The 23,905-nt window shown below is 39.8% G+C and overlaps 1 protein-coding gene across 4 annotated transcripts in view; it reads left to right on the forward strand.

The window, feature by feature from the left end:
• The window catches only part of RHOT1 (ras homolog family member T1), a 34,850-nt gene extending 23,798 nt beyond the window's left edge, over positions 1-11,052 (forward strand). The window contains exons 19-21 of one of the 4 annotated variants that reach the window (XM_075178080.1): positions 2,131-2,253; positions 7,456-7,599; positions 9,559-11,052. In XM_075178080.1, coding sequence (XP_075034181.1) covers positions 2,131-2,253; positions 7,456-7,599; positions 9,559-9,676 — 385 coding nt within the window. In that variant the 3' untranslated portion in view covers positions 9,677-11,052. The other 3 variants (XM_075178081.1, XM_075178082.1, XM_075178083.1) reach the window with 3 other exon arrangements.
• The last annotated feature ends 12,853 nt before the right edge of the window (positions 11,053-23,905 follow it).

The following is a 23,905-nucleotide window of genomic DNA, read 5'->3' on the forward strand; positions in this document are numbered from 1 at the left end:
TTGTTAAAAGTGACTTGTAGCAATTTAATGTCTGCTTTCCCCCCATGGCTGGAATCCTGCTGTAGTTTGATTCACATTCACTGCCTTTTTTATTTTTGTATCTCCCTGCGTTGTAGAGAAAACTTTACAATCTGATTATTTACCATGGAATTCTGTTGTCTGCAGGGTTTAGAATTGCAGGAATTAATGTAAAACTCCTTTTATACATGAAGAGCAACAACAACAAAAAATGCCTGAATTAATTCTGTTCCTTCTGATGGGAACGGTGTTTTTATATAATATAGAGAAGAAGAACAGCTGCCCTGTTAGCAGTTATGTAAGATACAGCAGTTAGTTTTCATATCTTTTTGATTAATAGACAGTCCGAGGAAAGGATCGTCCTAGTGTTACACTTTATATACACAACACTGTGAGCGAAACCAAGCCAGTAACCATGGAGACTTTTACTATGCAATATACCCATTTATCACAAGTCCTCTTTTATTCCTGCTTGTATTGTAACCTGATGTTCTGTCTGTATTGTGTTGTATTCACAAACTCTCTAGTTTCTATTCTGCTATATGGAAGAGGAGTGATGAAGATGTAACCTAACACAGGGGCTGATGCTATGGCCGTGATAGGCCGGTATGGGTTTATAAGGCAATTGCAGATGGTTTGTTGCATGGCCCTTTATAATACCTTTCCGCCTGTCCTCTCCCGGCTGTCACACGCATGAATTTCTCCCATGTCTGGTCCTCCCACACGAAGCTATAGTGGAGTTATTTGATATTGTCACATGTATAACGTGCAGTTTACTCATGTTTTTAATGCAGGAAATGTCACGTACATCTTACACACACATACAGGCACTGCATCCATGTACAGGGTTGGTTAAAGGACCACTAAACCTGAAATACAACTTCAATAATATATATGTAAAATGTATAAGATCTGGAGGTTTTTTTGGGGGTTAGAATGGTGTTCCTGTCTATAACCTCATCGGATGTTTCGCAGAAGAAGCTTCCACTCTTTTATTTGCCTACCGAAACATATAGCACGAGCCTTTTAGTGACATAATTTTGCAGGGTTTCCTGGTGGTAGGTCTATACAGTCTCGGGCACTGTCTGTGTATTGTACAACAATATCATCTGATGGGTTTAGCTGGAAATAACTGGAGCCGTAATGCTTAAGGTTCTACTCGGACAATTACATTTATAACCTGTTGTCCATTGTCAATCACCTGGGGTCCAAGTGGTTTTTATGAAGGAAAATTGAGAATCTGGAAACAGAAGTGATTTCTAAATCATTTTATTGCACAAGGTGTATTAGACCAGGCCTGATATTTAGGTAATAGTGATATTATCTCCTTAAAGTGCATCTAAACCCAGCACTGTACGTTTTAGAATATATCTTAAATATCTGATGGTAAATCTGCAGTTTGCTTCCTGTTCTACCCTTTGCTGAGGAAATAGGCCATTTTCTTAAAAACTGAGAAACCAGATATTGGATGATGGCCAGTCTCTTGGGTAACTCTTGCTGGATAGAGATTTAACAGTGGAAACCGAGCACAGAGGGGCGTTCCAACCACCCCACCCCCACCCCCCCCTCCCCACACACACTGCATCATGTGCCATGTGACTGTGGTTGCCATGATAGTCATATGAAACTATGAAAAGTCTGCATAATTCCAAATCCTTGATAGCAGTCTGAAGAAACAAATCAAGAAAAAGGGATAATTACCAAGCTGCTTCTTATAATCCACCAATGGTTTATGTTCAAAAAAAGGAAGAAAACATAGTTTTTATTATGGGATTGCTGCTTTAAGCTGCAGTGAAAACTTCAGGTAAGAAAAAAAAATAAAAATTTGTGTTATCGATTTATGTGTTTAGGTTTAGTTGTCCTTTTAAAGGCTTTAAAATAAGTCTGTATGTGTAATCCGATTCAGGTATACATTATTTTAAATGTGTTGTTAAATGACTGTACAGTACATCTCCATATTAATGAATGTGTGCAGGTAGACCCTGGGTACGTGGCTTTTACAGTACAATAATCATTGGATGTAGCCGGGACACACATGCACTATTACATACATGTAGAAAGCTGTGTACAATCAGCACATTCTGAACATGTATCTTCTGTGTGTCTCCGCAGTCACGCCCGACTACGCTGCCTCTGTACCTGCAATAGGTGTACATTCTGCCTGTGTCAAAACCTCCTGCACTCTGACCTCCTCCAGGCTGTAAAGAACAAACTCTTCACGTCCGTTGTCAACAGGTCTTTTGATTTTATTATCCGCCAGGCCGGAGTGCAATAACCTACTAATATATTGTATGCAAACATTTGGGCGTCCCTGTTAAAGTTGCATGTTTCACTAGCAGTGAAGAGCAGTGAACACAATTTCTAGGGTGCAGACATAAACAGGACACCGGTTATTTGCTTAATGTCACAGATTGAAAGTAAATAAGTTGGTGAATTTGCATGTTCAGGAGCCCTGTCAGTCAGTACTTGGTAACATCTCCTTTGGCGGAAATCACAGCTTCCGAATGTATCTTGTAGCCAGCTAGAGGTCTTCCTGTTGTTGCTTTAGGAATAGTTTCCCACTTTGCTTGCAGAACTCTTCCAGGACTGTAATATTTGCATTTTTTAAATCTACCCACAGATTTTCAACAAGTCTGGGGACTGTAAGGTCCATTCTGAAACCCGTTAATAATTTGTCCCTGAAATATTTTGTGCTTTATTTTGAGTTTTTATGTTTTGCTCAGAATCCAACCCCTATATTTTTTTTTCCTGGTTACGTGTCTTCGCTGAGTCTGGGATATTAGCATTTGTTGATAGATAGCCGAATCTTTTCTTTTCTTCCACCTGGACAATATTTCCTGATCCACTGGCTGACACACGATCCTGAAGCATAACCATTTCCTATAACTTCTATTTCTTAATTCTGTTTGTGGCAGGGAAAATCCCAAGCTGGAAGTGTTTTTATAAAATACATTTTATAACGTTCCCCTGCTTTGTCATCTGCTTGGAAAACTTTCATTGAGTGTTGAGAGCAAACGTAACACCCTGGGAGGTTGGAAGGGTCGGAGCATTTATGCAACGTTGGAATTGTCTGCACCTGCCTTAAATTAAGAAGTGGTAATTGTGCATTAAACTGTGCACAAATATGTAATTTTTAACTTGACCCTGCGGGTGTTTGGTGAGTCAGGCGTGCTCAAATGTTTATATACAGTTGTATAAACTGCGTTTGTAGTTAGATGATATTATGTGTCAACCCAAAGTGTATTGATCTACTAATATATATATTCTGCCTGTGTGGCTGGATATTAGCTGCCAGTACAGAGTGCGTTAACTTACTAATATATTATGCGTAGACTGTATTGTGTAGTTAAATGTTATTATCTGGCTCCCCGGTGTACATTAATATTACTGCCTCTGTTTGTAGATTGTGTGATCCGCTGGCACGTTGTTCCTTAATACACCGAAGTGTGTGTTTGTTGGCTGTCTGGAAGTTGTGTAAGAGAATCCAGGATACACCTCGTCCAGTGCACAACCACCCACTAGTACAGTAATAGTCATGAAACGATGAGAGCATTAAATAGCAACTTCAACCTAACCTAAAATGATCATGTAACACCCCACCTCTACCCATTTAACAGACCAGCTGGTTGGTGACCAGACAACCCTCTGTTTTGCAGACAGGTCCCGGCCATGCCTCTGTCTGCCAGAGGTGGCAGGATGATTGTTTTCTCCACCTTGGTTCTCCTGTAATAAGACTGCTGAATAGAAGCTGTGGTGGCTATACAATGCTTGCTTCTGTCAGAGCTCAATGATTGATTGAAAACATTCCCAGCTCCTGAAGTTCTTCTTAGAGTTCTGTGCATGTCTTATGGTTTCGGGTGGAATTATTGATTTATTTGTGCAGTTTGACCACAAAGTTACGTAAATGGGCTCCATAGAGTATGAGATAAGATATTTATTGGGTTTTTTTTTTGGTTTTTTTTCCAAGTATCTATCAACCCCAGAAACCTGTGTAGTGTGTTTTTAGCATTGTTTGTTTCTTTTCTTATTTCCTCCAGGTGTTCATTTCAGTTTCTCTGGAAGACCATTACACTCTTATTGTTGCACCATGTCTCCCCGTTAACAGTTAACTAGTCCTCCGTTTTTAGTGTGTTGTCAGCATAGTGAGTAGCGGGTTAAGGACCACTCCAGCGTTTAACAGAACCGTAGTACAACTGCACCCCCCACCCCCAATCAGAAAGTCAAGATTGCTCCTGTTCCTGGTTGACCTCTTTCAACTGTGTGGGATTACAAATATAGGGATTAATATTAAATTGGCTGAGATGTAACTGAGCTTTGCAGACACACACGGGATGAATGCATTAAAGGAACAATTAATTTTATACTTTCATTTATTTAACCCTCTTCAATAGTTGAGACACCATGGCCATATAACATACCAGGACCCTTCACATTAAAAAGCTGTGTTGATGGTGAATTCACCGCTCAGTATACTGACCAAAATAATGGTAATTAACACTCAATACTAATCCCCATAACTGTTTCTCCAAAATATTAGCAGTCGGTCCCGGACCCCCGCAGTGTGTCACATGGTCTTTGGAGCCAATCTAGGTCAGCCATGATTAGTCGGGCAGCTATTGGCAAGTTTTTAGAAAATATTTCAAGATTTATAGTTCTGTGACAGTTGTTGATTGGTTGCCAGTATTCTAATTATGTGACTCCAGGCAAACTCTCATTCTGTAATTCCACACTGGGGGTTATTCCCGGTCATCACAGCCATATAACGCTGGACCTAGAATATAGATTACATAAACCCCATGTACATTGGCAGATGCAAGTAATGCTAGATCACCAACGATGTCAGACGTTCCAGTCTTTGCCTGATGACAAAACACACTGTCCCAGTGTCTTAAATTGAGAATAAAATATTTAAAAATTCTAGCAAAAAAATAAAAATTAGTGAAATCGTAGTGTTCCGACCTAACCCCCCCCCTTCCCCAACCCCCGCCCTCCTTTTTGTTATGCGTGTTTTGGAGTTTGACCCATTGTGGGGCATGTAGTGCTGTGTGTAATGTGCTTACACTGCACAATGTGCCACTGAGGTAGAGGCAATCTCCACTTCTCCAGGAGGGGGCGCATCTGTGCATTGTCTGTCCAGAAGACTAACTCTCCGCTCTGAATGTAACTGACAAGTACATCAGTGACTTGTATAATGAAAGCCTCATGCACACTCTGAGAACTTGGCTGTGCTAGTTACGTCTGACGCACATGTTACAATCAATAGGATACTAATTACTAAACCTTTACCAGTGCAATTCTCACCAATTAACATGTAACCACACCACACCAACAGCTTGAGTTACCACAACTCATAGTGTCTGTCTTCCCTCCATATTATTTATTTCTGATTTCTTTTTGTTTTATGCTGACCACAATATAGCGATCACAGCATTCACTTTAACTATTAGAGTTACCTCTGAGGCTAAATTCACAGACCCTTTATCCAATGGCGCCACCTGCTGGTGACTAATGGCACCAACCTACCCTGGGTTCACTTATAATTGTGCTCAAAGGTTCATGGTGCACCTTTTAGTTTATATAGTGCCACCAGTATACACAGCGATTTGCAGGTTACAGAAAAAGTGCGTCATGTAACCAATTGTTATTAACCTAAGGAAATTTGAGTTATCTGCCCTGTAGATTTTCTAATCTCAATCATCAGAAACCTGTTTTGCTATCTTCCTTTTCCTTTTTTTTTTTTAAATTGGTTCACTGGCCACCAAAAACCCCACTGGTTACAATTTTAATTAACAGTCCAAGGAGGCCCCCACTCTATGTACATAGTTTCCAGGCAGTGACAGAATGGACTACTTTTGACGATCAGTAATGGTTATGTGCTCTGTCATTAGCTGGCCAGAAAAAGAAATTGAGTTATTTTGGTACAGTGGGAATGAGCTGCATCGTATATTACTCCTGAAAAAGCCAGTTACCTAGGAATTAATGGAAAGAAAAATGGTGATTGAAGCACGATCGTATAAGAGGCAGTAGGGAATGTTAATTATATATGATACTTTTTGCCCCCTATAATCTGCTTGAAAGAAGATCTGTTCTTATGGCTCCCTAGGAATATAGATGTGTGTTCTGCTCTGAGGAGCACAGTCCATCCTAAACATGGCTGCCACCAGCAGAGAGATATGGCAGTACACTCTAGACAAGTGTTACTCTCTCTGCCCAATATTTGTTATTACCTGTATATGAGGGCAATGCACATGATTAGTAAGTAGAATCGTCACTGAAGCTGTTTATCCCAGGATCCATCTGTGTGTATGGCATTGGTTCTGTACTCCTGTGTTCTCTTGGGATGACTCCTCAGCCAGGAGATTGCACTAGGCTGGTTGGTTTTAGCATGTATACCAAAACCACATTTCACCCTAATGACCTAACCTGACACCAGTGATCCATATGAAGGAGAAGTATCAGCTTTCTGCAGAATGCAAGGTTATACAGGCCACCAGGAAATATTTCTTTACACAGCATCTCTCAATACTCTGACTGCTGTGGCTGTAACAAGTACTGCAGCTTAAATTGTATCAGCTGTTTTGTGCTTTGTGTGAAACACAGTTCCTGTGATTTGCACAGCTAGCAAAGGCCTGTCCGATAAACTGATACTTCCCTGTCTGTTCTCCCCCTTCCAGTATGAGCATGTCGTGGGCTGGCGTTTTGCAAGTGGTTTGGATCACAGAAGTGTGTTGTTACCCATTGTTTGGAGACCATGATACTTTTGAGACGTGTTGTACAAGGTTTGGAGCTTCTAGTGCAGGATCTGAGGCCTCCAGAGTAACAGACATCAGCTGAGGTCTGTGTTAGTACAGTAAATGGGAGTCCGCTCTGGACACATCTGGGTATGCTTTATAGAATGCTGAACATTATTCCAACTAAAATGTCCTCAGGAGTTCAGAAATGATTTTTCGCTTTGAGGGAGATGGATGGTAATGGCTTCATCTGAGGAATATAAGGGGCAGTAGTGACCCCAGTGAGAGAGGTGTATAGAAGTTCAGTCCATATCCTCCTTTTCCTATTGCTTTTCTATAACCGAGGACTTGTGCCTCATCAACATTTTCTATTCCAGTTTTTAAATAACCAACATGCTGTATCCTAGAAAGAGCTCACACATTGGACATTTTATACATTCAAATTAACATGAAAAATTCTGTCCCAGAATCTCCAAGCCTTATAGAAAGCCGGAGGTAAACACTTTATTGAAAGTTCTTATTCAGTATCCTGGAAAGGTTGTCTAGCGGGCTCCGGAAGGTTTCTTCAACTAGTTCTAAAATCTCTACCCAAGAGTTCCACTGTGAGAGTTTCCAATGAAGTGTTACAATAGGCCTCTTTCCAGCGTGTTGTTTATTGTTGGGGGTGTCGCTGTGTCATTCCATGAACTGTGTGCATGTGTATAAGGTTGATAGCCTGGATAGATGTATTGGGGGAGTTGCTGATTACAGACGCAGAGAGCAGCCTGGGACACCAAGTTCACCCCGTCTCCCACGTGGAATATTCCATCTTTATGGAAGAATCTGCTGAACCAGCTCTAGACACTGCCAGGTATCTCCCATGTGTGCCCTTTTTAAGGGATTTGTCCAAATGGCATATTAACCCTGCTCTAGTCGCTTACTAAACAACGTATGCTACTGTTCAGTGGACTGTCAATGGCGTGTTATACGTGGATTTTATGCTAGGCATTAAATGGGATGATTCCCACTTATTTTTTTTATGTTAATTTAACATTTTCAATATTTGAAAATGTTTTGTAGCTTGTTTTATCTTTACCTATTTTACCAACTTATATACAGTATTTCCCACATCGGATCCTGGCAGCTTCCGATTCTATATCTTTTTTCAATCCTGGCAACTAGAGTGAGCATGCTGAATACTAATTGCCAAGGCTGATGAATTCCTTCCTCTAGCTAGCACAATAGCGGTGGACCTCCTGGAAAATGTCTGCATGTGCTAAAGTTTCTGTTGGCTTATCAGGACAAATCAATTTGTGTCCTTTGTACAGTGCGTTTATTTGTGTATAACAATCACTGAAGATCATCTTGGCACAAACTTTGTCCACTTTCTATAATCGCAAAACAAACCTGACTTCATTTTATAGCCATGTATATTTTGTCCTGTTTACACTTTCCTGCTATAAAACCTGAATATAGCTCCACATAAACGGGGAGTTAAGGTGTCAGACTGAGAATCGCTGGCCCGCTGGGGAATCGTGACACATAGAAATGACCAGGATTCAGCGTCCGCTGAAGGAATGCCATTTATTTGGCTGCTGTCTTGTAAAAATTATGTTTCCATGATCTCTAGTGTGGCCTTATAATTTAGCAATAAATGTTCAGGCTCTTCGCCCTGGTGTGGAATCATGCATGCTGGATTGGTTTACTGTCCTTTAAATCATGCTTTTAATTTTGGGGGATCTAATAATATGCCCGCGATGGAACAGGATGAAAATTCAAGCTTGCAGCCCTTATCAAGAACTGTTAAATTCTAAGATCAGTAGGGGTTATATGTTAGATATCAGACTCATTGATAGGTGAATATGCTTGAAAGTCTTGTAACGGACATAGGGAAAACAGATTTGTTGCAGCAGATACAAATAATTCCTATACTAATAATCGTACAGAACTTTGACAATGTAACAGCGCTGAAGTTCTTATCATTTTGAAAGAGCTCAGATTAAACAAACGTTTGTTGTCAGAATTGTAACTGACAAAACAGCTTGTATGTTAAATCTTTTGAGTAATACTACGCTAGATGATTGACGTTACTACATCTAACCTAGTAAATAAGTATCTTTACCAGTTCTTTTCACACATATTCTCTTCAACGCTTCTTATCACATTAATCACAGTACTAGGCTGAAAGCAAAGATGGCTGCCAGGTGTCATGTGACTTGCAAGTAACGCGATACTTTCTAATAGCAAGCTTTGAAAAGGTTTATCCATGGTATTACACTATAATAATTTATCGTTTCGAATTTCTCTGTTCTTGTCCTGTTTTGTATGGAATGAGCCTTATCACAAACCATAATATAAGGTTGCAGATTGTAATTTTAGGACCTTTGTGGTTGACTCTACCCTGTATGTGTTATAATAGGTATTTAAACACATGGCCACTATCTTGTTGTGTCCTGGCTCTTTGGTCTTCATATTAAACTAATCATGTGGATATATGACTGGTGTCTCCCTTCAGAGATGCTATATATTGATGGAGAGTTTTAAGTTCTTAGTAAAACGGTGTGTAAAGGCATTAAGTTTTATAAAAATGATTTTCTTTTAACATTGAATTGATTTATTAATGTAATACAGGAAACGAAACTTTGTTTAATAACCTCATTTTCCATGGCAGACGTCACACAGGGGTAGTCTGGTAGTTCCCTATTGCTCCCATTAGCCGCTGTGCATGAGATTGACATTCGTACTTTTGCTCATTTAGCTTATATGACAAATCCTCCATTTTTAGTCACATTTAACAGAACAATGTATGTCTTTCTCTTCATGCTCCCAGGCACATGTCACAGGCGGAACTTAAAGGCTCCACATTCTGGCTGCGAGCAAGTTTTGGTGCAACAGTCTTTGCCGTCCTGGGATTTGCCATGTACAAAGCTTTGTTGAAGCAGCGATGATCCAAAAGGAATTGCCAACTGTTATTTCCCCCCCCCCTCCTCTCCTTCCCCCCCCCCCCCCCCCAAAACAGCCCAAAGGAACTACCACCCCTGTTGTTCCTTCTCTCGCAGCCAAAAACACTTCCCGCATACTGTGTCTGTACATTATACGCTCTATAAGCCCTGCTAGCTTAGAGTTATTTTTTCATTGTAATGATCACTACATGGAGTTTTAAAATAATACAAGTCAACAGTATTCGGTACAATTTCACCAGTGGAGCGGATTTCGGCACCATTCCCCCGCCGACACAATGGAAAATCTGTACAACGACTGTCTCTGTGTAAGGCGGATATGAAACAAACAGGGTGGTTATTGTTTTCCAGTCCATCGTGGATTAGCTGTAACTACGCAGCTTATGAAAAGATGGCTATTGGTGGCACAGCAAGATTGAGAGATGCCTAATTCTACAGTTAGACGTTGTAATCATGTGCGGTTGTGATGATGGGCAGGTGTGAAGTGGCAATTTAATGCTGAATTTTCATGATCGACACCAAAAGTGCCAAAGTGCAGTCCACAAAATAAAAGAAGGATGGATTGTGCAGCAGAAATTCACGTAAAAAGGGTAACGTCGCATAACAAGCGTCCAAAGAACAATCTCCAGTCCACTGACAGTCTGTCCGATCATGCTACAAAATGTTCCTGCTCTAATTTGTCTGTATATAATGTATATAGCTTGATGTCATAACTTTTTTTTTTTTTCTAAGCCCCCATATTTTCTGCTGTACACCCCAAAACAACCTCTTCATGCCCAGTTCGGACCTGAGAATTTGTCCTGCATAATCTTTCTCAAGTACCCACCTCTCCCTCGCTGAGTAAACTTCTGTTTATCTGAGGGGCAAGGGATGAAATCCTGGGTATCTTTGTTTTAAGGGTGTATGTAATATGTGAGCTCTTAACCTTGACTATTAAATGTTACATTGATTTGTGTATTTTTGAAAGAAGAAGCGCTCTCTCGTGCTGCCACGTATTTGATTTGAAAAGTCTTTAATATTGTGTCTATTTATTTTAATTTTTTCCCCCCATCGAAATTTTATAAAAAAACAAAATTTAGACGTGATTTATTGAATGTGACATGTTTTTAGTTCAGAATAAATTCTCCCACGTTAATTTCTCACTAGATCCTGCACTGTAACGTTTGGGTTTGTACACAGATTTTATTTGTCACGGAGATTCTCTAGACTGATATCTAAAATTCCCCCAGAGCAGCAACATTTTGTAACCACAATTAATATTTAAAGGGATGTGAACACATATGAAATCTTTATTTATTTTTCATCACTGACCTTTTATGTGGATTTCATTAAAAAAACAACAACAATACGCTTGTGTACCGGGATCCTGCCTTGTCTTTTATTTGGGTGTTGTGCCGATATTCATTTGCTGCATTTGTAGTGCAATGTGCTATATAGTTACTAAAAGGTATGTTGACGTTTGAAGGCCTACTTGTTGAATTGTGACATAAAAAAAAAAAAAAGCTTAATACATTTTCAGAGGCTTTGCAAGCTTAAGATAGACAATGCCTTTGTTTTAAACATTTACTTAGAGCAGTGGTTCCAAAACTGTGGGCCTAGGCTCCCTGGGGTGGCTCGGCCAGGGCCAATGGTAAGCAAGGCAGGGGGACTACTTGGTAATTATTTTGGCTTAGGGTTGCCTTGAAAAAATTTTGGAGACCCTAAGGGTGCCTTGAACTGAGAAAGTTTGGGATCCACTGACTTAGAGAATAGAATTAGGCTTATCTGTCCCCTTATTAACTTCATAATGACTTTGATGTCCAGGCAAAGTAACTTGCTTAAGAATAGCGCTACAGTCAGCAATTTCTACTGGTCCTCTGCCGCTCGTATCTGTTGTGATCTGTGTCCTCTGAAACATTATACATTGCAAACCTGGAATGCAGCTTAACACCCATAATGAAAAAGATAATACAGGGAAATTCCAGGCTTCACAATAAGCATTAAGAAATCTACAGCTATATTCCTGGGTCAAAACAGAAATCCCAAATGGGGTCAACCCCTTCACCTGCAGTGGGTTAAGCACTACATACCATACTTCCCCCCAAAAGTGTACATATCATTTAAATATGTCTGCAATTCTAGAAATCTATGGCAGAACTAAAAAAAAACTGTCATCGCCTACAACTGTTGTACTTTGGCAGAGCTAATGTAATAAAAATGGTACCATTGCCTAAATTCTTTACCCACTACACATACTTCCAAATAGAGGTGAAAAGAAAAACAACTTAAATGCTGCATTCAGATGATTTATTGGGTAGGGGGGGCAGTCTTAAAATGCTACTAAAAAAAAACAAAAAACAACACAACAGAATGTATATACTTCCCAAATATTGTCTTGTATAATCAAGTAGCTATGTGCCACTACTTTACGAATTGGAATAATAGACAAGATATCTAATATATAAATGTCTAGTGGCGTGTGTTAGTCTGTCTGTGTGTGGGAAAAAATAAAACCAAGCTGCAGCGCCACCTGCTGGGCAGAGTTATACACTGACCTACTAAATTCTTGGTGTGTGTGGGAAAAAAAATTCAGAAAGGGCTGATATTTGGTATACTAAGATGTTTTTAATTTGTTAATTTAATTTGTTAATTGTTAAAAGTGTTTATAAAGATTTAAAAAATATATATATATTTCTTGAAGGAGAAGTGACAGTTGGGAATGGTTGTGGGTTGAGGCCTGGGCTATGGCCCAAATGCATAACAAGAACCTTTTTAACACCTTAAGTAGCTTGATTTGACTAGAATGCATGAGTATCATGCACGGGTTAACTTGTATGTTAATATGGTTCTAGATAAACAATTTATGCCAAATCTGAACTTGGTCCACTTTCTCCATCCTTCCGATGGAAATAGCAGAAAAGCCATTGTGGATGTCAGCATGTCCCTCTGGCCTATTATTACAAATACGCGGAACTTAAACCCATTCCTCTCCCTTTCTGGAAAATACGAAATTCCAACAAGAATAAGCGTCATATCCAGTCACATAAGAAAAAAAATAATCTCGTCAATCAGAATGCTGACTGAGCCTAGCTCCCTAAAAAGCGTTCCTTACTCCCAGGCAGTCCCTACGTTGAAACGTATTTATCATCATCAACATTTATTTATATAGCGCCACCAGATTCTGTAGCACTTTAAAATTGGGAGCAAACTAATAAAACAATACTGAGTAAAACAGACAGAGTGGTGAGAGGGCCCTGCGCGCAAGCTTACAATCTATGGGACAATGGGAGTTTGGTACACAAGGGTATGTACTACATCATAGTGCATATCTGTCCAGGAACCTTTGAAATGCTATTTCCCATTTCTACACAACCTTACAAATGACCATATTCTCAAAGGAACACAATACCAGGATAACATAATGGCAAGAACAATTCCCAACATACATTCTAATGGCCTTGTCGCAATCAATGTAAATGCTAGCAGCCACACCATATTGAGAGATGGTGTATAGAATTTGTTATAGAGGGTAACTTCCCATACATTGGTATGTTAGGGCAGCACGGTGGCTAAGTGGTTAGCACTTCTGCCTTACAGCACTAGGGTCATGAGTTCAATTCCCGACCATGGCCTTATCTGTGAGGAGTTTGTATGTTCTCCCCGTGTTTGCTCTGGTTTCCTTCCACACTCCAAAAACATACTAGTAGGTTAATTGGTTGCTAACAAATTGACCCTAGTCTGTGTATGTTAGGGAATTTAGACTGTAAGCCCCAATGGGGCAGGGACTGATGTGAGTGAGTTCTCTGTAGAGCGCTGCGGAATTAGTGGTGCTATATAAATAAATGGTGAAGATGATGATGTTAGATATTGCTAAATGTACAAAGTGCACCAATATGTCAGCCTCACTATTCCACTGTCTATGGGGCTGTCCTGCAATTTAAAAATAATCTGGATTCATGTTAGAGCATATATAAATTTATTACACAACGATGGAAAAATTATTCAACAACAATTTTTAAGTATAAGCTATTCTTCATCTTTCAAATGGACTGGCTAGAAGCAACCTTACACAAGGAGCAAACAGTCAAACACTTATATTTGTCAGTTTGGGAAACGTTCTCCGGAACAATGAAGTCACAAATTAAGACCTGATTTCACTTGACAGGTTGGTGTGAAACAAGTTTACTGATTGGAGACTCGCCAGTTCTTATGTAAACTATACATGGGTTCGCACGAGAGGCCTTTACACCTTACCCCTCCTCTCCCTCCCCTATCCTTCCCAACTGCATTCTTCACTTACCTGAAAAACACAATTTACCATCTCAAGGTTAAATAAGTTGAACTCTTAAAACTTATAATTGTTTAAAATACTACAATTAATACTGTATTACCTCGACAGTAACATTGTTAATATATTCTCAATTGTAACAAATAGGTCAGGGATACCACTTCATTGCATTTTTCTTTGGAAAATATGTTGAGTTCTCAATAAAAAAAAAAATTAAGGGAAAAAAAAAAAAGTATCTGTTTATTTTTGTGGCAGTTCTAGACTGTTGTGGAAATTAAATTCTCTGTACAAGGATCAGGTGAGAGCAAGTTGGTTTATATTTGAACATGCAGTATGGGTCTCTGAACTTGTAACAGGCAGAGAGAGACCTTTAATGAGGGGCACACACAGGTTTGTATAGTCTTCACAATATAAATATGGTTCATACATTTAGGATACATCATACATTATAGTTCTCTGTACGACATCACTAATTAAAAAGCCATAAAAGTTTCGGCTTAGCTCATACATGATTAGATTATAACACTTAACACACACATATAATTAGTTTAGTAGGAGCTACAATGTTAGAACTGAACTGAACATAGACAACTCAAAACATTTTGGTTTTTCTCATGTAGCTTAATATTAATCTTTCAGCTCCAGGTGAGACATCATCTTGTTTATCAATCTGCCCTCTGACCGATCATGTACTCTTTTTTGGGCTAACTGCTTGTACCAGATGACTAGACTATATACCCGGGTCTTCATAATATTCCTGACTGTATTCAGTAGACAAGGTGTTCTCTATTTGCTAGAGGGTGTGAATGAACTGTAGTGGACTGACCTTTGACCTTCTCAATATCATCAACAAGTAATTACCCCATAGGAATGATAGTTGTCCTCATAAGCATGGTTGCGAGTTTAAAACAAACCCACCTATACCACATCACCCTAGGAGTAAACAATAACCTTCAGCCTCTCCTCTGCCACAACCTGTACTAGGTGTTCACCCACTGCATACTCTTTACCAAAGTGTTGTTCTGCAGATAAGATAAGGTGTTTGGACCTGGTGTGAATGGCCACGAGGGCATGCAAGTTTGATAAAGGTTTATTCTTGTTGTCAATATGGCCTTCTGCACATCAACACAGAGATATTTACCAGATCTGGTGGCCATGTCCTACGGCAGCAACATGAAAGGACACTAGAAAAAATAAGGAAAGATCCTTCTACCCAAAAGGAAAAATGGGTCGTGATACAAAAATCTGCAGCCATAACACACATTCAGCTGTTAGTCTGTAGACTCAGTGATCTTGAATGTCTATAATAAGATCTATCATTAAGAAGATCAACATGTGCCTGCTCTGGCCACAACACTAACAACGCTATTGTCACACTTCAATGCTGAAAGCTGGAATGACAGCTACGGAGCCTGAAATATGGTGAAAGCACATGATATTTATTGTACAGATATGATCCAGATACTGCAGAATGGTACAAACCGAGTGTTGCAGATATTGAACAAGAGTTGCTGAGAGAGGCTGAAAGTAAATGACAAGGAACACGGCTGGTGCAGGTGAACAGGCTGTGGAGAGAAACCAGGTAAAGAGATGTCTGCAAGCAGCTTGTAGAAATCCCAGGGAACAGGAGAAGCACGAGCACAACAATGTCAGGCACAGCAACATGAACAACAATGACCAGCAAAGGTAACTGGGAGAGGCAAGTATAAATAAGGAGACAACAGGTGCAGATGATTAGGTAGTGCAGTTGGTTAACCTCTGGGACGTGACAAGGCAAGGCATAATAGCAGCACCACTGGTGGATTAGGGGTACTGCAGGATACATTCAAAATAACAAGTCCAGAGTAAAACAGGAGCTACCAAGTGAAGCAGCATGCCGAGGTAGCTGCAGTACAAGTGCAGGCAGATCCTTACAGCTATCCTGAATAGTAAGTTTAGAGGAGATATTGGAGTATATAGGAGTGTTTGACCATATTACCCTGTGCTTAGGTAGGGCGTGCATTTGATTCTCTTCCTCCTGAGTTCTCTCTAGACTGACTTAAAAGGCCAGGTGTAGTTACCAATGGAAGTGGGGTATATCATATAATCATACCATGGGACCAGAATCAGAGCTAGATTAAAGCATTGGGAGGCCCCTATGTGTAATATGGCTATCATTTTAGATAAGTACACGGACAGTACTATGTGCACTACTGTTTGGTGCATGCAGTTCTGCCTTCATGAGCAAAACAGTGTGACATACCTCCCAACTGTCCCGAATTCTGACTAGGCGGGACAGTCACCCAAATTCAGGATTGCTCCACTGATTGAAGACAGTTGGTGGACTGTCCTGCTCTCCCCTACATGCTCTTAAAGTCTTAAATTAATGAGGATTTATCAACAGATATGATAGTAACATTTTGCAAGACTCCGGACCTTACATTTATTACTTATATCTTATATTAAGATACTGACTATGAATTCTAGACTATCCCAGAATGTTATATAAACTAAAGCTCCCACATGCATTGAGGACAATTCTTGGAACTTCACTTCCCACATCTGGGTGTTGTCTCTGCAACATAAGACTTGTGAACACAACAAAAGGCTGTGCTTATACTTAAAACATGTTCAAATCTAGTTTTTACATATAGATTAGGTTTTAAAAGTAACACACGAGACTCCAGTTAATATTCAAAGTAGCTTGTTCAACACAGAGGGAAAATGTCTGAATGACAGGTATTGTATTCAATATTGGAATCTTGTTTTTATCCTATTTTACAAGGAAAAATATAGCATCATAATAAAAGACAATGAACTAACGATTACAGATACAATCATCGATTTATTCAAAAATGACATCATGTTCCTGAAAATGGAAATCATCAGTGAAATCATCAGTGAGGGATGCACTTAGGGGTAGGGACAGAGGAGCTGATCGTTTACTCCGCTGCCGCATTAAGGAGGAAGGTCCCGGAGGAGGGGCCCACCAGAGATAACCATATAGTGCATGATCCAAGGGGCCTCCTGAAAAGTGTAAGAGACAGTCATTGCAGGCACTCAGTCTTCCTGTCAGAACCAATAGTAGAAATGTTAGTAGCATATAACTGTTCATTTGAAATAACAGAACTTATATTTATATTCCCAGATTCTAAGAGTACATCTGTCTATAACAATATAATGCTGAATCCAGGGAACAAAGCTAATCTCAGCCTGCACTTGCAGGAACACCTGCTGTGCTGCTTTCTTGAGAGACTTATACTAGGTACACTCTGAAGAATTTTTCCAACCGACCTGCTATCTCAAACGATTGTACCTACGACTGAAGGTCCGATCAGTCTGACGATTCATGCATACCCACTGACACGATTTAACTTCAGATCTGTGCTCTTCATCTGGTCCTTCATCTGGTCCTCTAGTCTTCAGAGAATGACAGCACAATATTCATTCATTCATTACTGTCAAATAGTCACACTGATTAAAACCGCCTTGCTATAGCTATCCACATGTCCTAACGAATTTTGTTAGCTTCTGTGACTCTGAAACAAAATATTCTGTCTTGGAACGAACAAATGAATTATTCCTTCTACAGGACTCTTTACATTTATTCACTGTGACATTCATTGCTAGCATTGGCTGAAAAGAGCCCAACTCTGTAAACTCTATGGAGATGGTGAGCATGAGGGCATACACACTACGTGATCGGTGGTTGATTGATCGGAAAACACTAAACAGTACGACCAACCAAATGAAACGATGATCGGCACTTTGGGACGACTTTAGATCATCGTGTCACTATACACACTCACGCGATATCTGACCGAACGGTCGTATGTCGGCTGATCGGCATGAAGATGGGATGAAAAACCTTTAGTGTGTAACCAGCCTTAGCTGGCTGGCTACACACTACAGAAAATTTCTCCCTATGCGATATCATTAACGATTTAACCAATGACTGAAAAAAGAAAAGTCCCAATCAGCATGCCGATTCATGTGAACACACTAAAGGCATTTAACACAATTTACCTTCAGATCTGTCCTCTTCATCTGTCCTAACCATCGGCTGAAAATATTGTGACTCTGCACACTCCATAGAGATCTATGGACACTGCCGGTCCTGAGCGCAGACACACTGCAGAACTGGAACAACATTGTACCATCGTTGAAAGAGATTTTAGATGTAGAAATTAAACTATGTGCTTTGGAGCAATAATGGTTCCTCGTTGGAGTGTACACACTAATGCGATAATGCCAGAGGTTGTTTATCGCGTGATTGGCCTGATAATCATCTGAAAACCCTGTAGTGTTTACCCAGTCTGAGACTCTTATATAGTACCACTAGATAACCATCCAATTAAGAGTCGCTCTTCCACCAGTTCTGTACCACTTCCTTAGTAATGGGACCCAGGACTAATTTATCAGTTGTTAAGATTACACACTCACACATATATATAATATAATATATTATATATACTGTATATATCATAATTGCCTATTTTTGAGATCCTCCTTCAGGTGGGAAGAGCTCAGTGACGAGCTTTGGGGATGGAATCCCCAAGAATGCGTCATTAGGCTCCACCCCCTCTGCAAAATTACTCAATTTTCGACCTATTGCAGCAGGGGGTGGGGCCAGAATGATGTGATTCTCTTCACAATAAGGCCTACCCACCACTCAAGTCACTAAGGAAGTGACATACACACATATATACATACATACATGTGTATGTATGTACATACATGGCTTCTACTAATCATACAAAATCACAAACAAAACTGTATTAATGCACATTTCTGCACTTTTACAAAATGATCCATATTAATCCATTTTCACTTTTAACTGTCCTTAGGTAACTACTTACTGATGGCCAATAAAACAACCTAAATGTGAACAAACATGTAACTGGGAAATCCTCAAGAAGAAAAAGCTTAATGTAATATTAAAAACCAGATACAGAGAGAATTAGGCAGTGTAACATTTAAACATACACAGCTTCCCCCTCTCTCTCCCCACCCGATCCTAGCTTAAAGCAAGGAGAGTGTGAGAATTTATTTTATTTTAAAAATGCACAAAAAAAAAATGCACAAAAAAAAAAAATCACACCATCTTGCAGGCAAAATGAGAAGGAGAAATCAGACAATTGCAGCCATTTATAACCAATATCCAACATGATCCAGTTTTAATAATATTTTTCTGCAGCATAGGCAAAAAAAAACCATTTGCACTGTCCCTCTGTCTCCTGATCACACAATCTATTACTCTTACTCCCGGGAGAGTAGGCAATCTCCTGGATCCTTGTGGAGGGGGGTGTGGTGACGTCACCCTAGCCCTGCCATCACTATAAAGTGCCAAGATTCATAGCATTGAATAGTGGGGTGCAGTGAATTTTCAGCATTTTATAGAAGGGGGCGGGGCTATGGTGAAGTGACAGCGTTTCCTACCGCCTGTCACATGAACTGTCCTCTGGGATCTTCCGGAGGACTGGTCAAAAATGCTGATGTCACGGAATTTTAGAGATGGATGCTAACCGGTATTAGCGCAACTGAAAAGGGAGGCGCGGAGTCTAACGTACCCCCGGTATTCACCAGGGACCCCCACAAGGCAGTTTGGGCTTAGCTACAGAGGGTACGCAGGTCGCGGTTCTCCAAGACAGTCACCAGTGTAGCGACAGTAGTAGACAGGTGTAGTCAGGCAAAAGCACGGGGAGGATCGAGAGAGAAGTCAGGTCACGCCACATAGTCAAACCAGCCGGACAGCGAGGTACCAAAATGAAACAAAGGAGAATAGTAACAGGAAGCCGAGTTAGAACCGAAGAACACTGGATCAGAAGTTCAGAAAGCGCTGGAGCAGGAGAGAACCAATACTCTGGCACCCAACATGTGTCAGAGGGTGCTCAATAAATCATAAGGGGCATCCTGATTGGCTGATGGAGATTTGACGGTCAGATACGCTGACCGCTGACAGGTGAGCGGAGATAGCGTTCCACTGCCTAGCAACGGGACGCGACTGAACAAAGCATGCACACACATTGCATGCAAGGAACAAGGAGCGTCCCGTTGCTAGATAACGCTGGAAAGGTGCAGGCGTCCGTCTTCTGCACCAAGTGTCAGTGCGGAGACAGCTCCTGACAGTTGGCAAGTATGGGGGTTAATACAAGAATGGGGCAGGATTATGCTCCTTACAGCTCTGAGTGTGTCATATCCCAATTTTCTGAGTTTCAGTTTCAATCAACATGCATTTTCTCATTTGTTTTGCTAGTTGCATCCATCCACATATGTATGTATATCTCAATATTTTATCAATAACAGGTACCTCTTAACAATTTACTTATTTTTGGGGGAGTGCCTCCTCTCTCTTATCATCTCTCTTATCATCTACATCTCTCTTCATTTAAAAAGTAAAAATGTAGCAGGGTTTGAAACTTTGCAATACTCAGGGCCATCTTAACAACATTATGGGCCCCCGGGCAAAGCAGTGCACCGGGGCCCCTAGGTATAGATATATAAATGTATGCAGATATAGATATAGATATATAGAGATAGAGATAGATAGATGTATACAGATATAGATATAGATATATAGGGATAGAGATAGATAGATGTACTTGCTCAGTGACCCTTGTAGGTTTTTTTTTGCAGGTTTTTTTCTTTTGCAGGATTATTTATTCTCATTAAGAGCCGTGCCTATGGGGCCCCCTAGCCCGTGGGGCCCCCGGGCAGCTGCCCATCGTGCCCAATGGAAAAGATGGCCCTGGCAATACTAAAGGATAAGATTGCTCGGTACGTGTAAGTCTCATACTCAATACCATTAATCATGTTACTACTTTACTTTGGAATCTTTCCAACAATTTAGAACAGTGCTTTGTCCCACACCATCATTGAGGAAACAAAGAAAGATCTCATTGGTTCCAAAAGGAACCAATGATTGGAACTTGCCATTTCATTAGTTGCGTATGTGAGCATGTCTTCCCATAATACCATGCAATTCTACAGTTTGTTCTATATTGCAACAAGTACTTTCATTAATCTAACATTTTGTAATCAAGCCAATAAAATATATCTATATATATAAAACAAACTTTATCTAATCAACCACAATCTCTTTTTCATGTCAAATGTCTGTATCAATAACAGTCATTCAGTCATTTCAATATTTGCACTTCTAGGTTTTTTTTTACAGCCATAGTCTGGTATTAGCAATAGACAGACTGGGGAGACATGGTCATTGGTTCTAAGAACCATAAACAATAAGAATTCCATTCACTAGTATCTGTTTTCTCAGAAAAGTCTGTTTAGCCTGTGTTTTATCATACCAACATTTCAAAAATACTTCACAGCAATCAGACCGTGATTGTGATACATAACACTTGCCGGGTAAACCCCCTGGAACTCCCAGTAAGGACCAAGGGGTATATTTACTAAACTGTGGGTTTGAAAAAGTGGAGATGTTGCCTATAGCAACCAATCAGATTCTAGTCATCATTTATTTAGTACATTTTACAAAATGACAGCTAGAATCTGATTGGTTGCTATAGGCAACATCTCTACTTTTTCAAACCCGCAGTTTAGTAAATATACCCCCAAGTCTTTCCCTCTTGTTTTCTCATACTTACTCTCTCGGGCTTAACCGGCTTATTTCAGGAAACAAGATCTCCCTCCCCAGTAAAGAGTCATTTTAGAACACACTTACTTGTGCCCTTACAACCACCGTCTGATTGGAGGGTATAGATACAAACATAATTAGCACACTCTTCTATGATGTGGATTTCATTTTCATAAATCTATAGGAAACATGACTTTTTCTGTGGCCAGGCCAGCAAGCTGGAAACTGAACCGCAGAGAATCTATCCCGAAACAACCAACGAAATAACAGTACGGACCTCTTATAGCCTCATATCTCTGTCCCCACTACCACACTCTTTTAATATCATACACAGAGGTCCATTACATTCAGTGCTTACGTCTCACAGACACTCTATTACCAAATATTACAGGTCAAATTATCAGACACTCCTAATAGTTTGCAGGATAATATAACAAGAATGCTTTCAAACACTATTCTTAATATATTGGTACAAAATTTCCAATTCAGTAATCATAAAAATATGTTCTTCCTCCCACTGGCGATCTCCAATACCCCCTTCCATGAAGGAATGGTTGACATATTTAGACTTCTATGTCCATGGATGACATGATTTACTCATTAGCTGACAAATATAGAGAGTACTACCTACTATGGTTCAAGTGGATTCAATTTAAGGATTCCCCGCTTTACACACAATGAAATAACTGAGGCACGCCTCCCATTCAGCGGCTCCCTCCTGGATCCCTCTTAATCCTTTCTCTCACCTCATGCCAGGCAAGTTCCACTAACATATCCCTGCTCCTACCTGCCCCCCCCCCCTCTCCTTCATTCTTCTATCCCCTATCCAATAATGTAGCAACAATATTACATATCTGGTTTATTCGAAATATGTGTAATGAAAGCTATTTGAATGTTGTCACTGGAAATACAGCCTACAATACTGATACATTTAGTTTACTTTGACATATGTACATGTGTTTTTCAATAAAAAAATAATTGCAAAAAAAATGTTCTTTATCTTCATCATCATCATCATCATCATTATCAGTTATTTACATAGCGCTACTAATTCCGCAGCGTTGTACAGAGAACTCACTAACATCAGTCCCTGCCCCATTGGAGCTTACTGTCTAAATTCCCTAACATACACACAGACAGACAGACAGACTAGGGTCAATTTGATAGCAGCCAATTAACCTACCAGTATGTTGTTGTAATGTGGGGGGAAACCAGAGCACTCAGAGGAAACCCACAAAAACATTGTTAAGGAAATACTTGCGTCATCTGGTGCTTACCACTTAATGGAGTCTGTGTTTGGAGATTACTCTGTGAGAGATCGGGAATAATTAAAGTACTGTCTCACCACAGAAACTGTGAGGTAAAAAGCCTTATCTCAGCGGCCCCTCAGTTTCTGTTGGGGGATTTAAATCCCGAGCTCACGGAGGGCCTGATTCAAGTCCAAACGCAATTTGGCCGTAATTTACATGTTTAAAAATAGCATGCATATTGTGCATAGCTCGTCCCATTTAAATCTCTATTCAAAGCTCAAAAATCTTAATGGTATATGATATAAATACGGCAGTAAATTCATTTGAATAAATAAAATGAATTTACTCTTTAACCTATCAGCATGAAGATCTTGAGAAGGAACCCATGATATTTCTTTGGGTCCGTAACCTTTACAGTGAACAAGGTACTGAACCAAACTTTGAACCTTTCTGGAATCCAGAATTATTTCCATAGTAAATTCCATCCACCAAGACAAGAGACTTGCATGAAGGATTTCTTTTAAAGATCCTGGATCTATATCTAAGTTTCAATAATGAGCAATGAAATGTGTTGGGAATTTTTTGAAGGCCCTAGGCAGATCTAACTTAACTGTAGCTGAGTTAATATTCCCAATGATTCTATAAGGGCCAATGAATCTGGGACTCAGCTTAGTAGTCTTTTGACAAATCATCATCATCTTCATCGAATCCGAATGTTTCTTGTAGACAACCAAACATAATCTTCAGCATGGGATTTAAAATGCTTGAACTGATGCATTAGATAAAGCCTTGTAAACTTTTCTTGGTGGTATCAAAGATGCCTTGGGGTATATCTACTAAACTGCTGGTTTGAAAAAGTGGAGCTGTTACCTATAGCAACCAATCAGATTCTACCTGTCATTTTGCAGAATGTACTAAATATATTATAACTAGAATCTGATTGGTTACTATAGGCAACATCTGCACTTTTTCAAACTTGCAGTTTAGTAAATTGTGTCTTGGCGGTATTGAAGATTTCTGAAGACTCAAGAAAACCCGAAAATGAATAAGCCATGGGATGAAGGCCATAGTTAAAATAGAATGGTGAACTATTTGTGGCGGAATGAAAACTATTGTAGGAA

This window comes from Mixophyes fleayi, chromosome 6, assembly GCF_038048845.1.
Source record: "Mixophyes fleayi isolate aMixFle1 chromosome 6, aMixFle1.hap1, whole genome shotgun sequence".
Taxonomy (NCBI): domain Eukaryota; kingdom Metazoa; phylum Chordata; class Amphibia; order Anura; family Limnodynastidae; genus Mixophyes; species Mixophyes fleayi.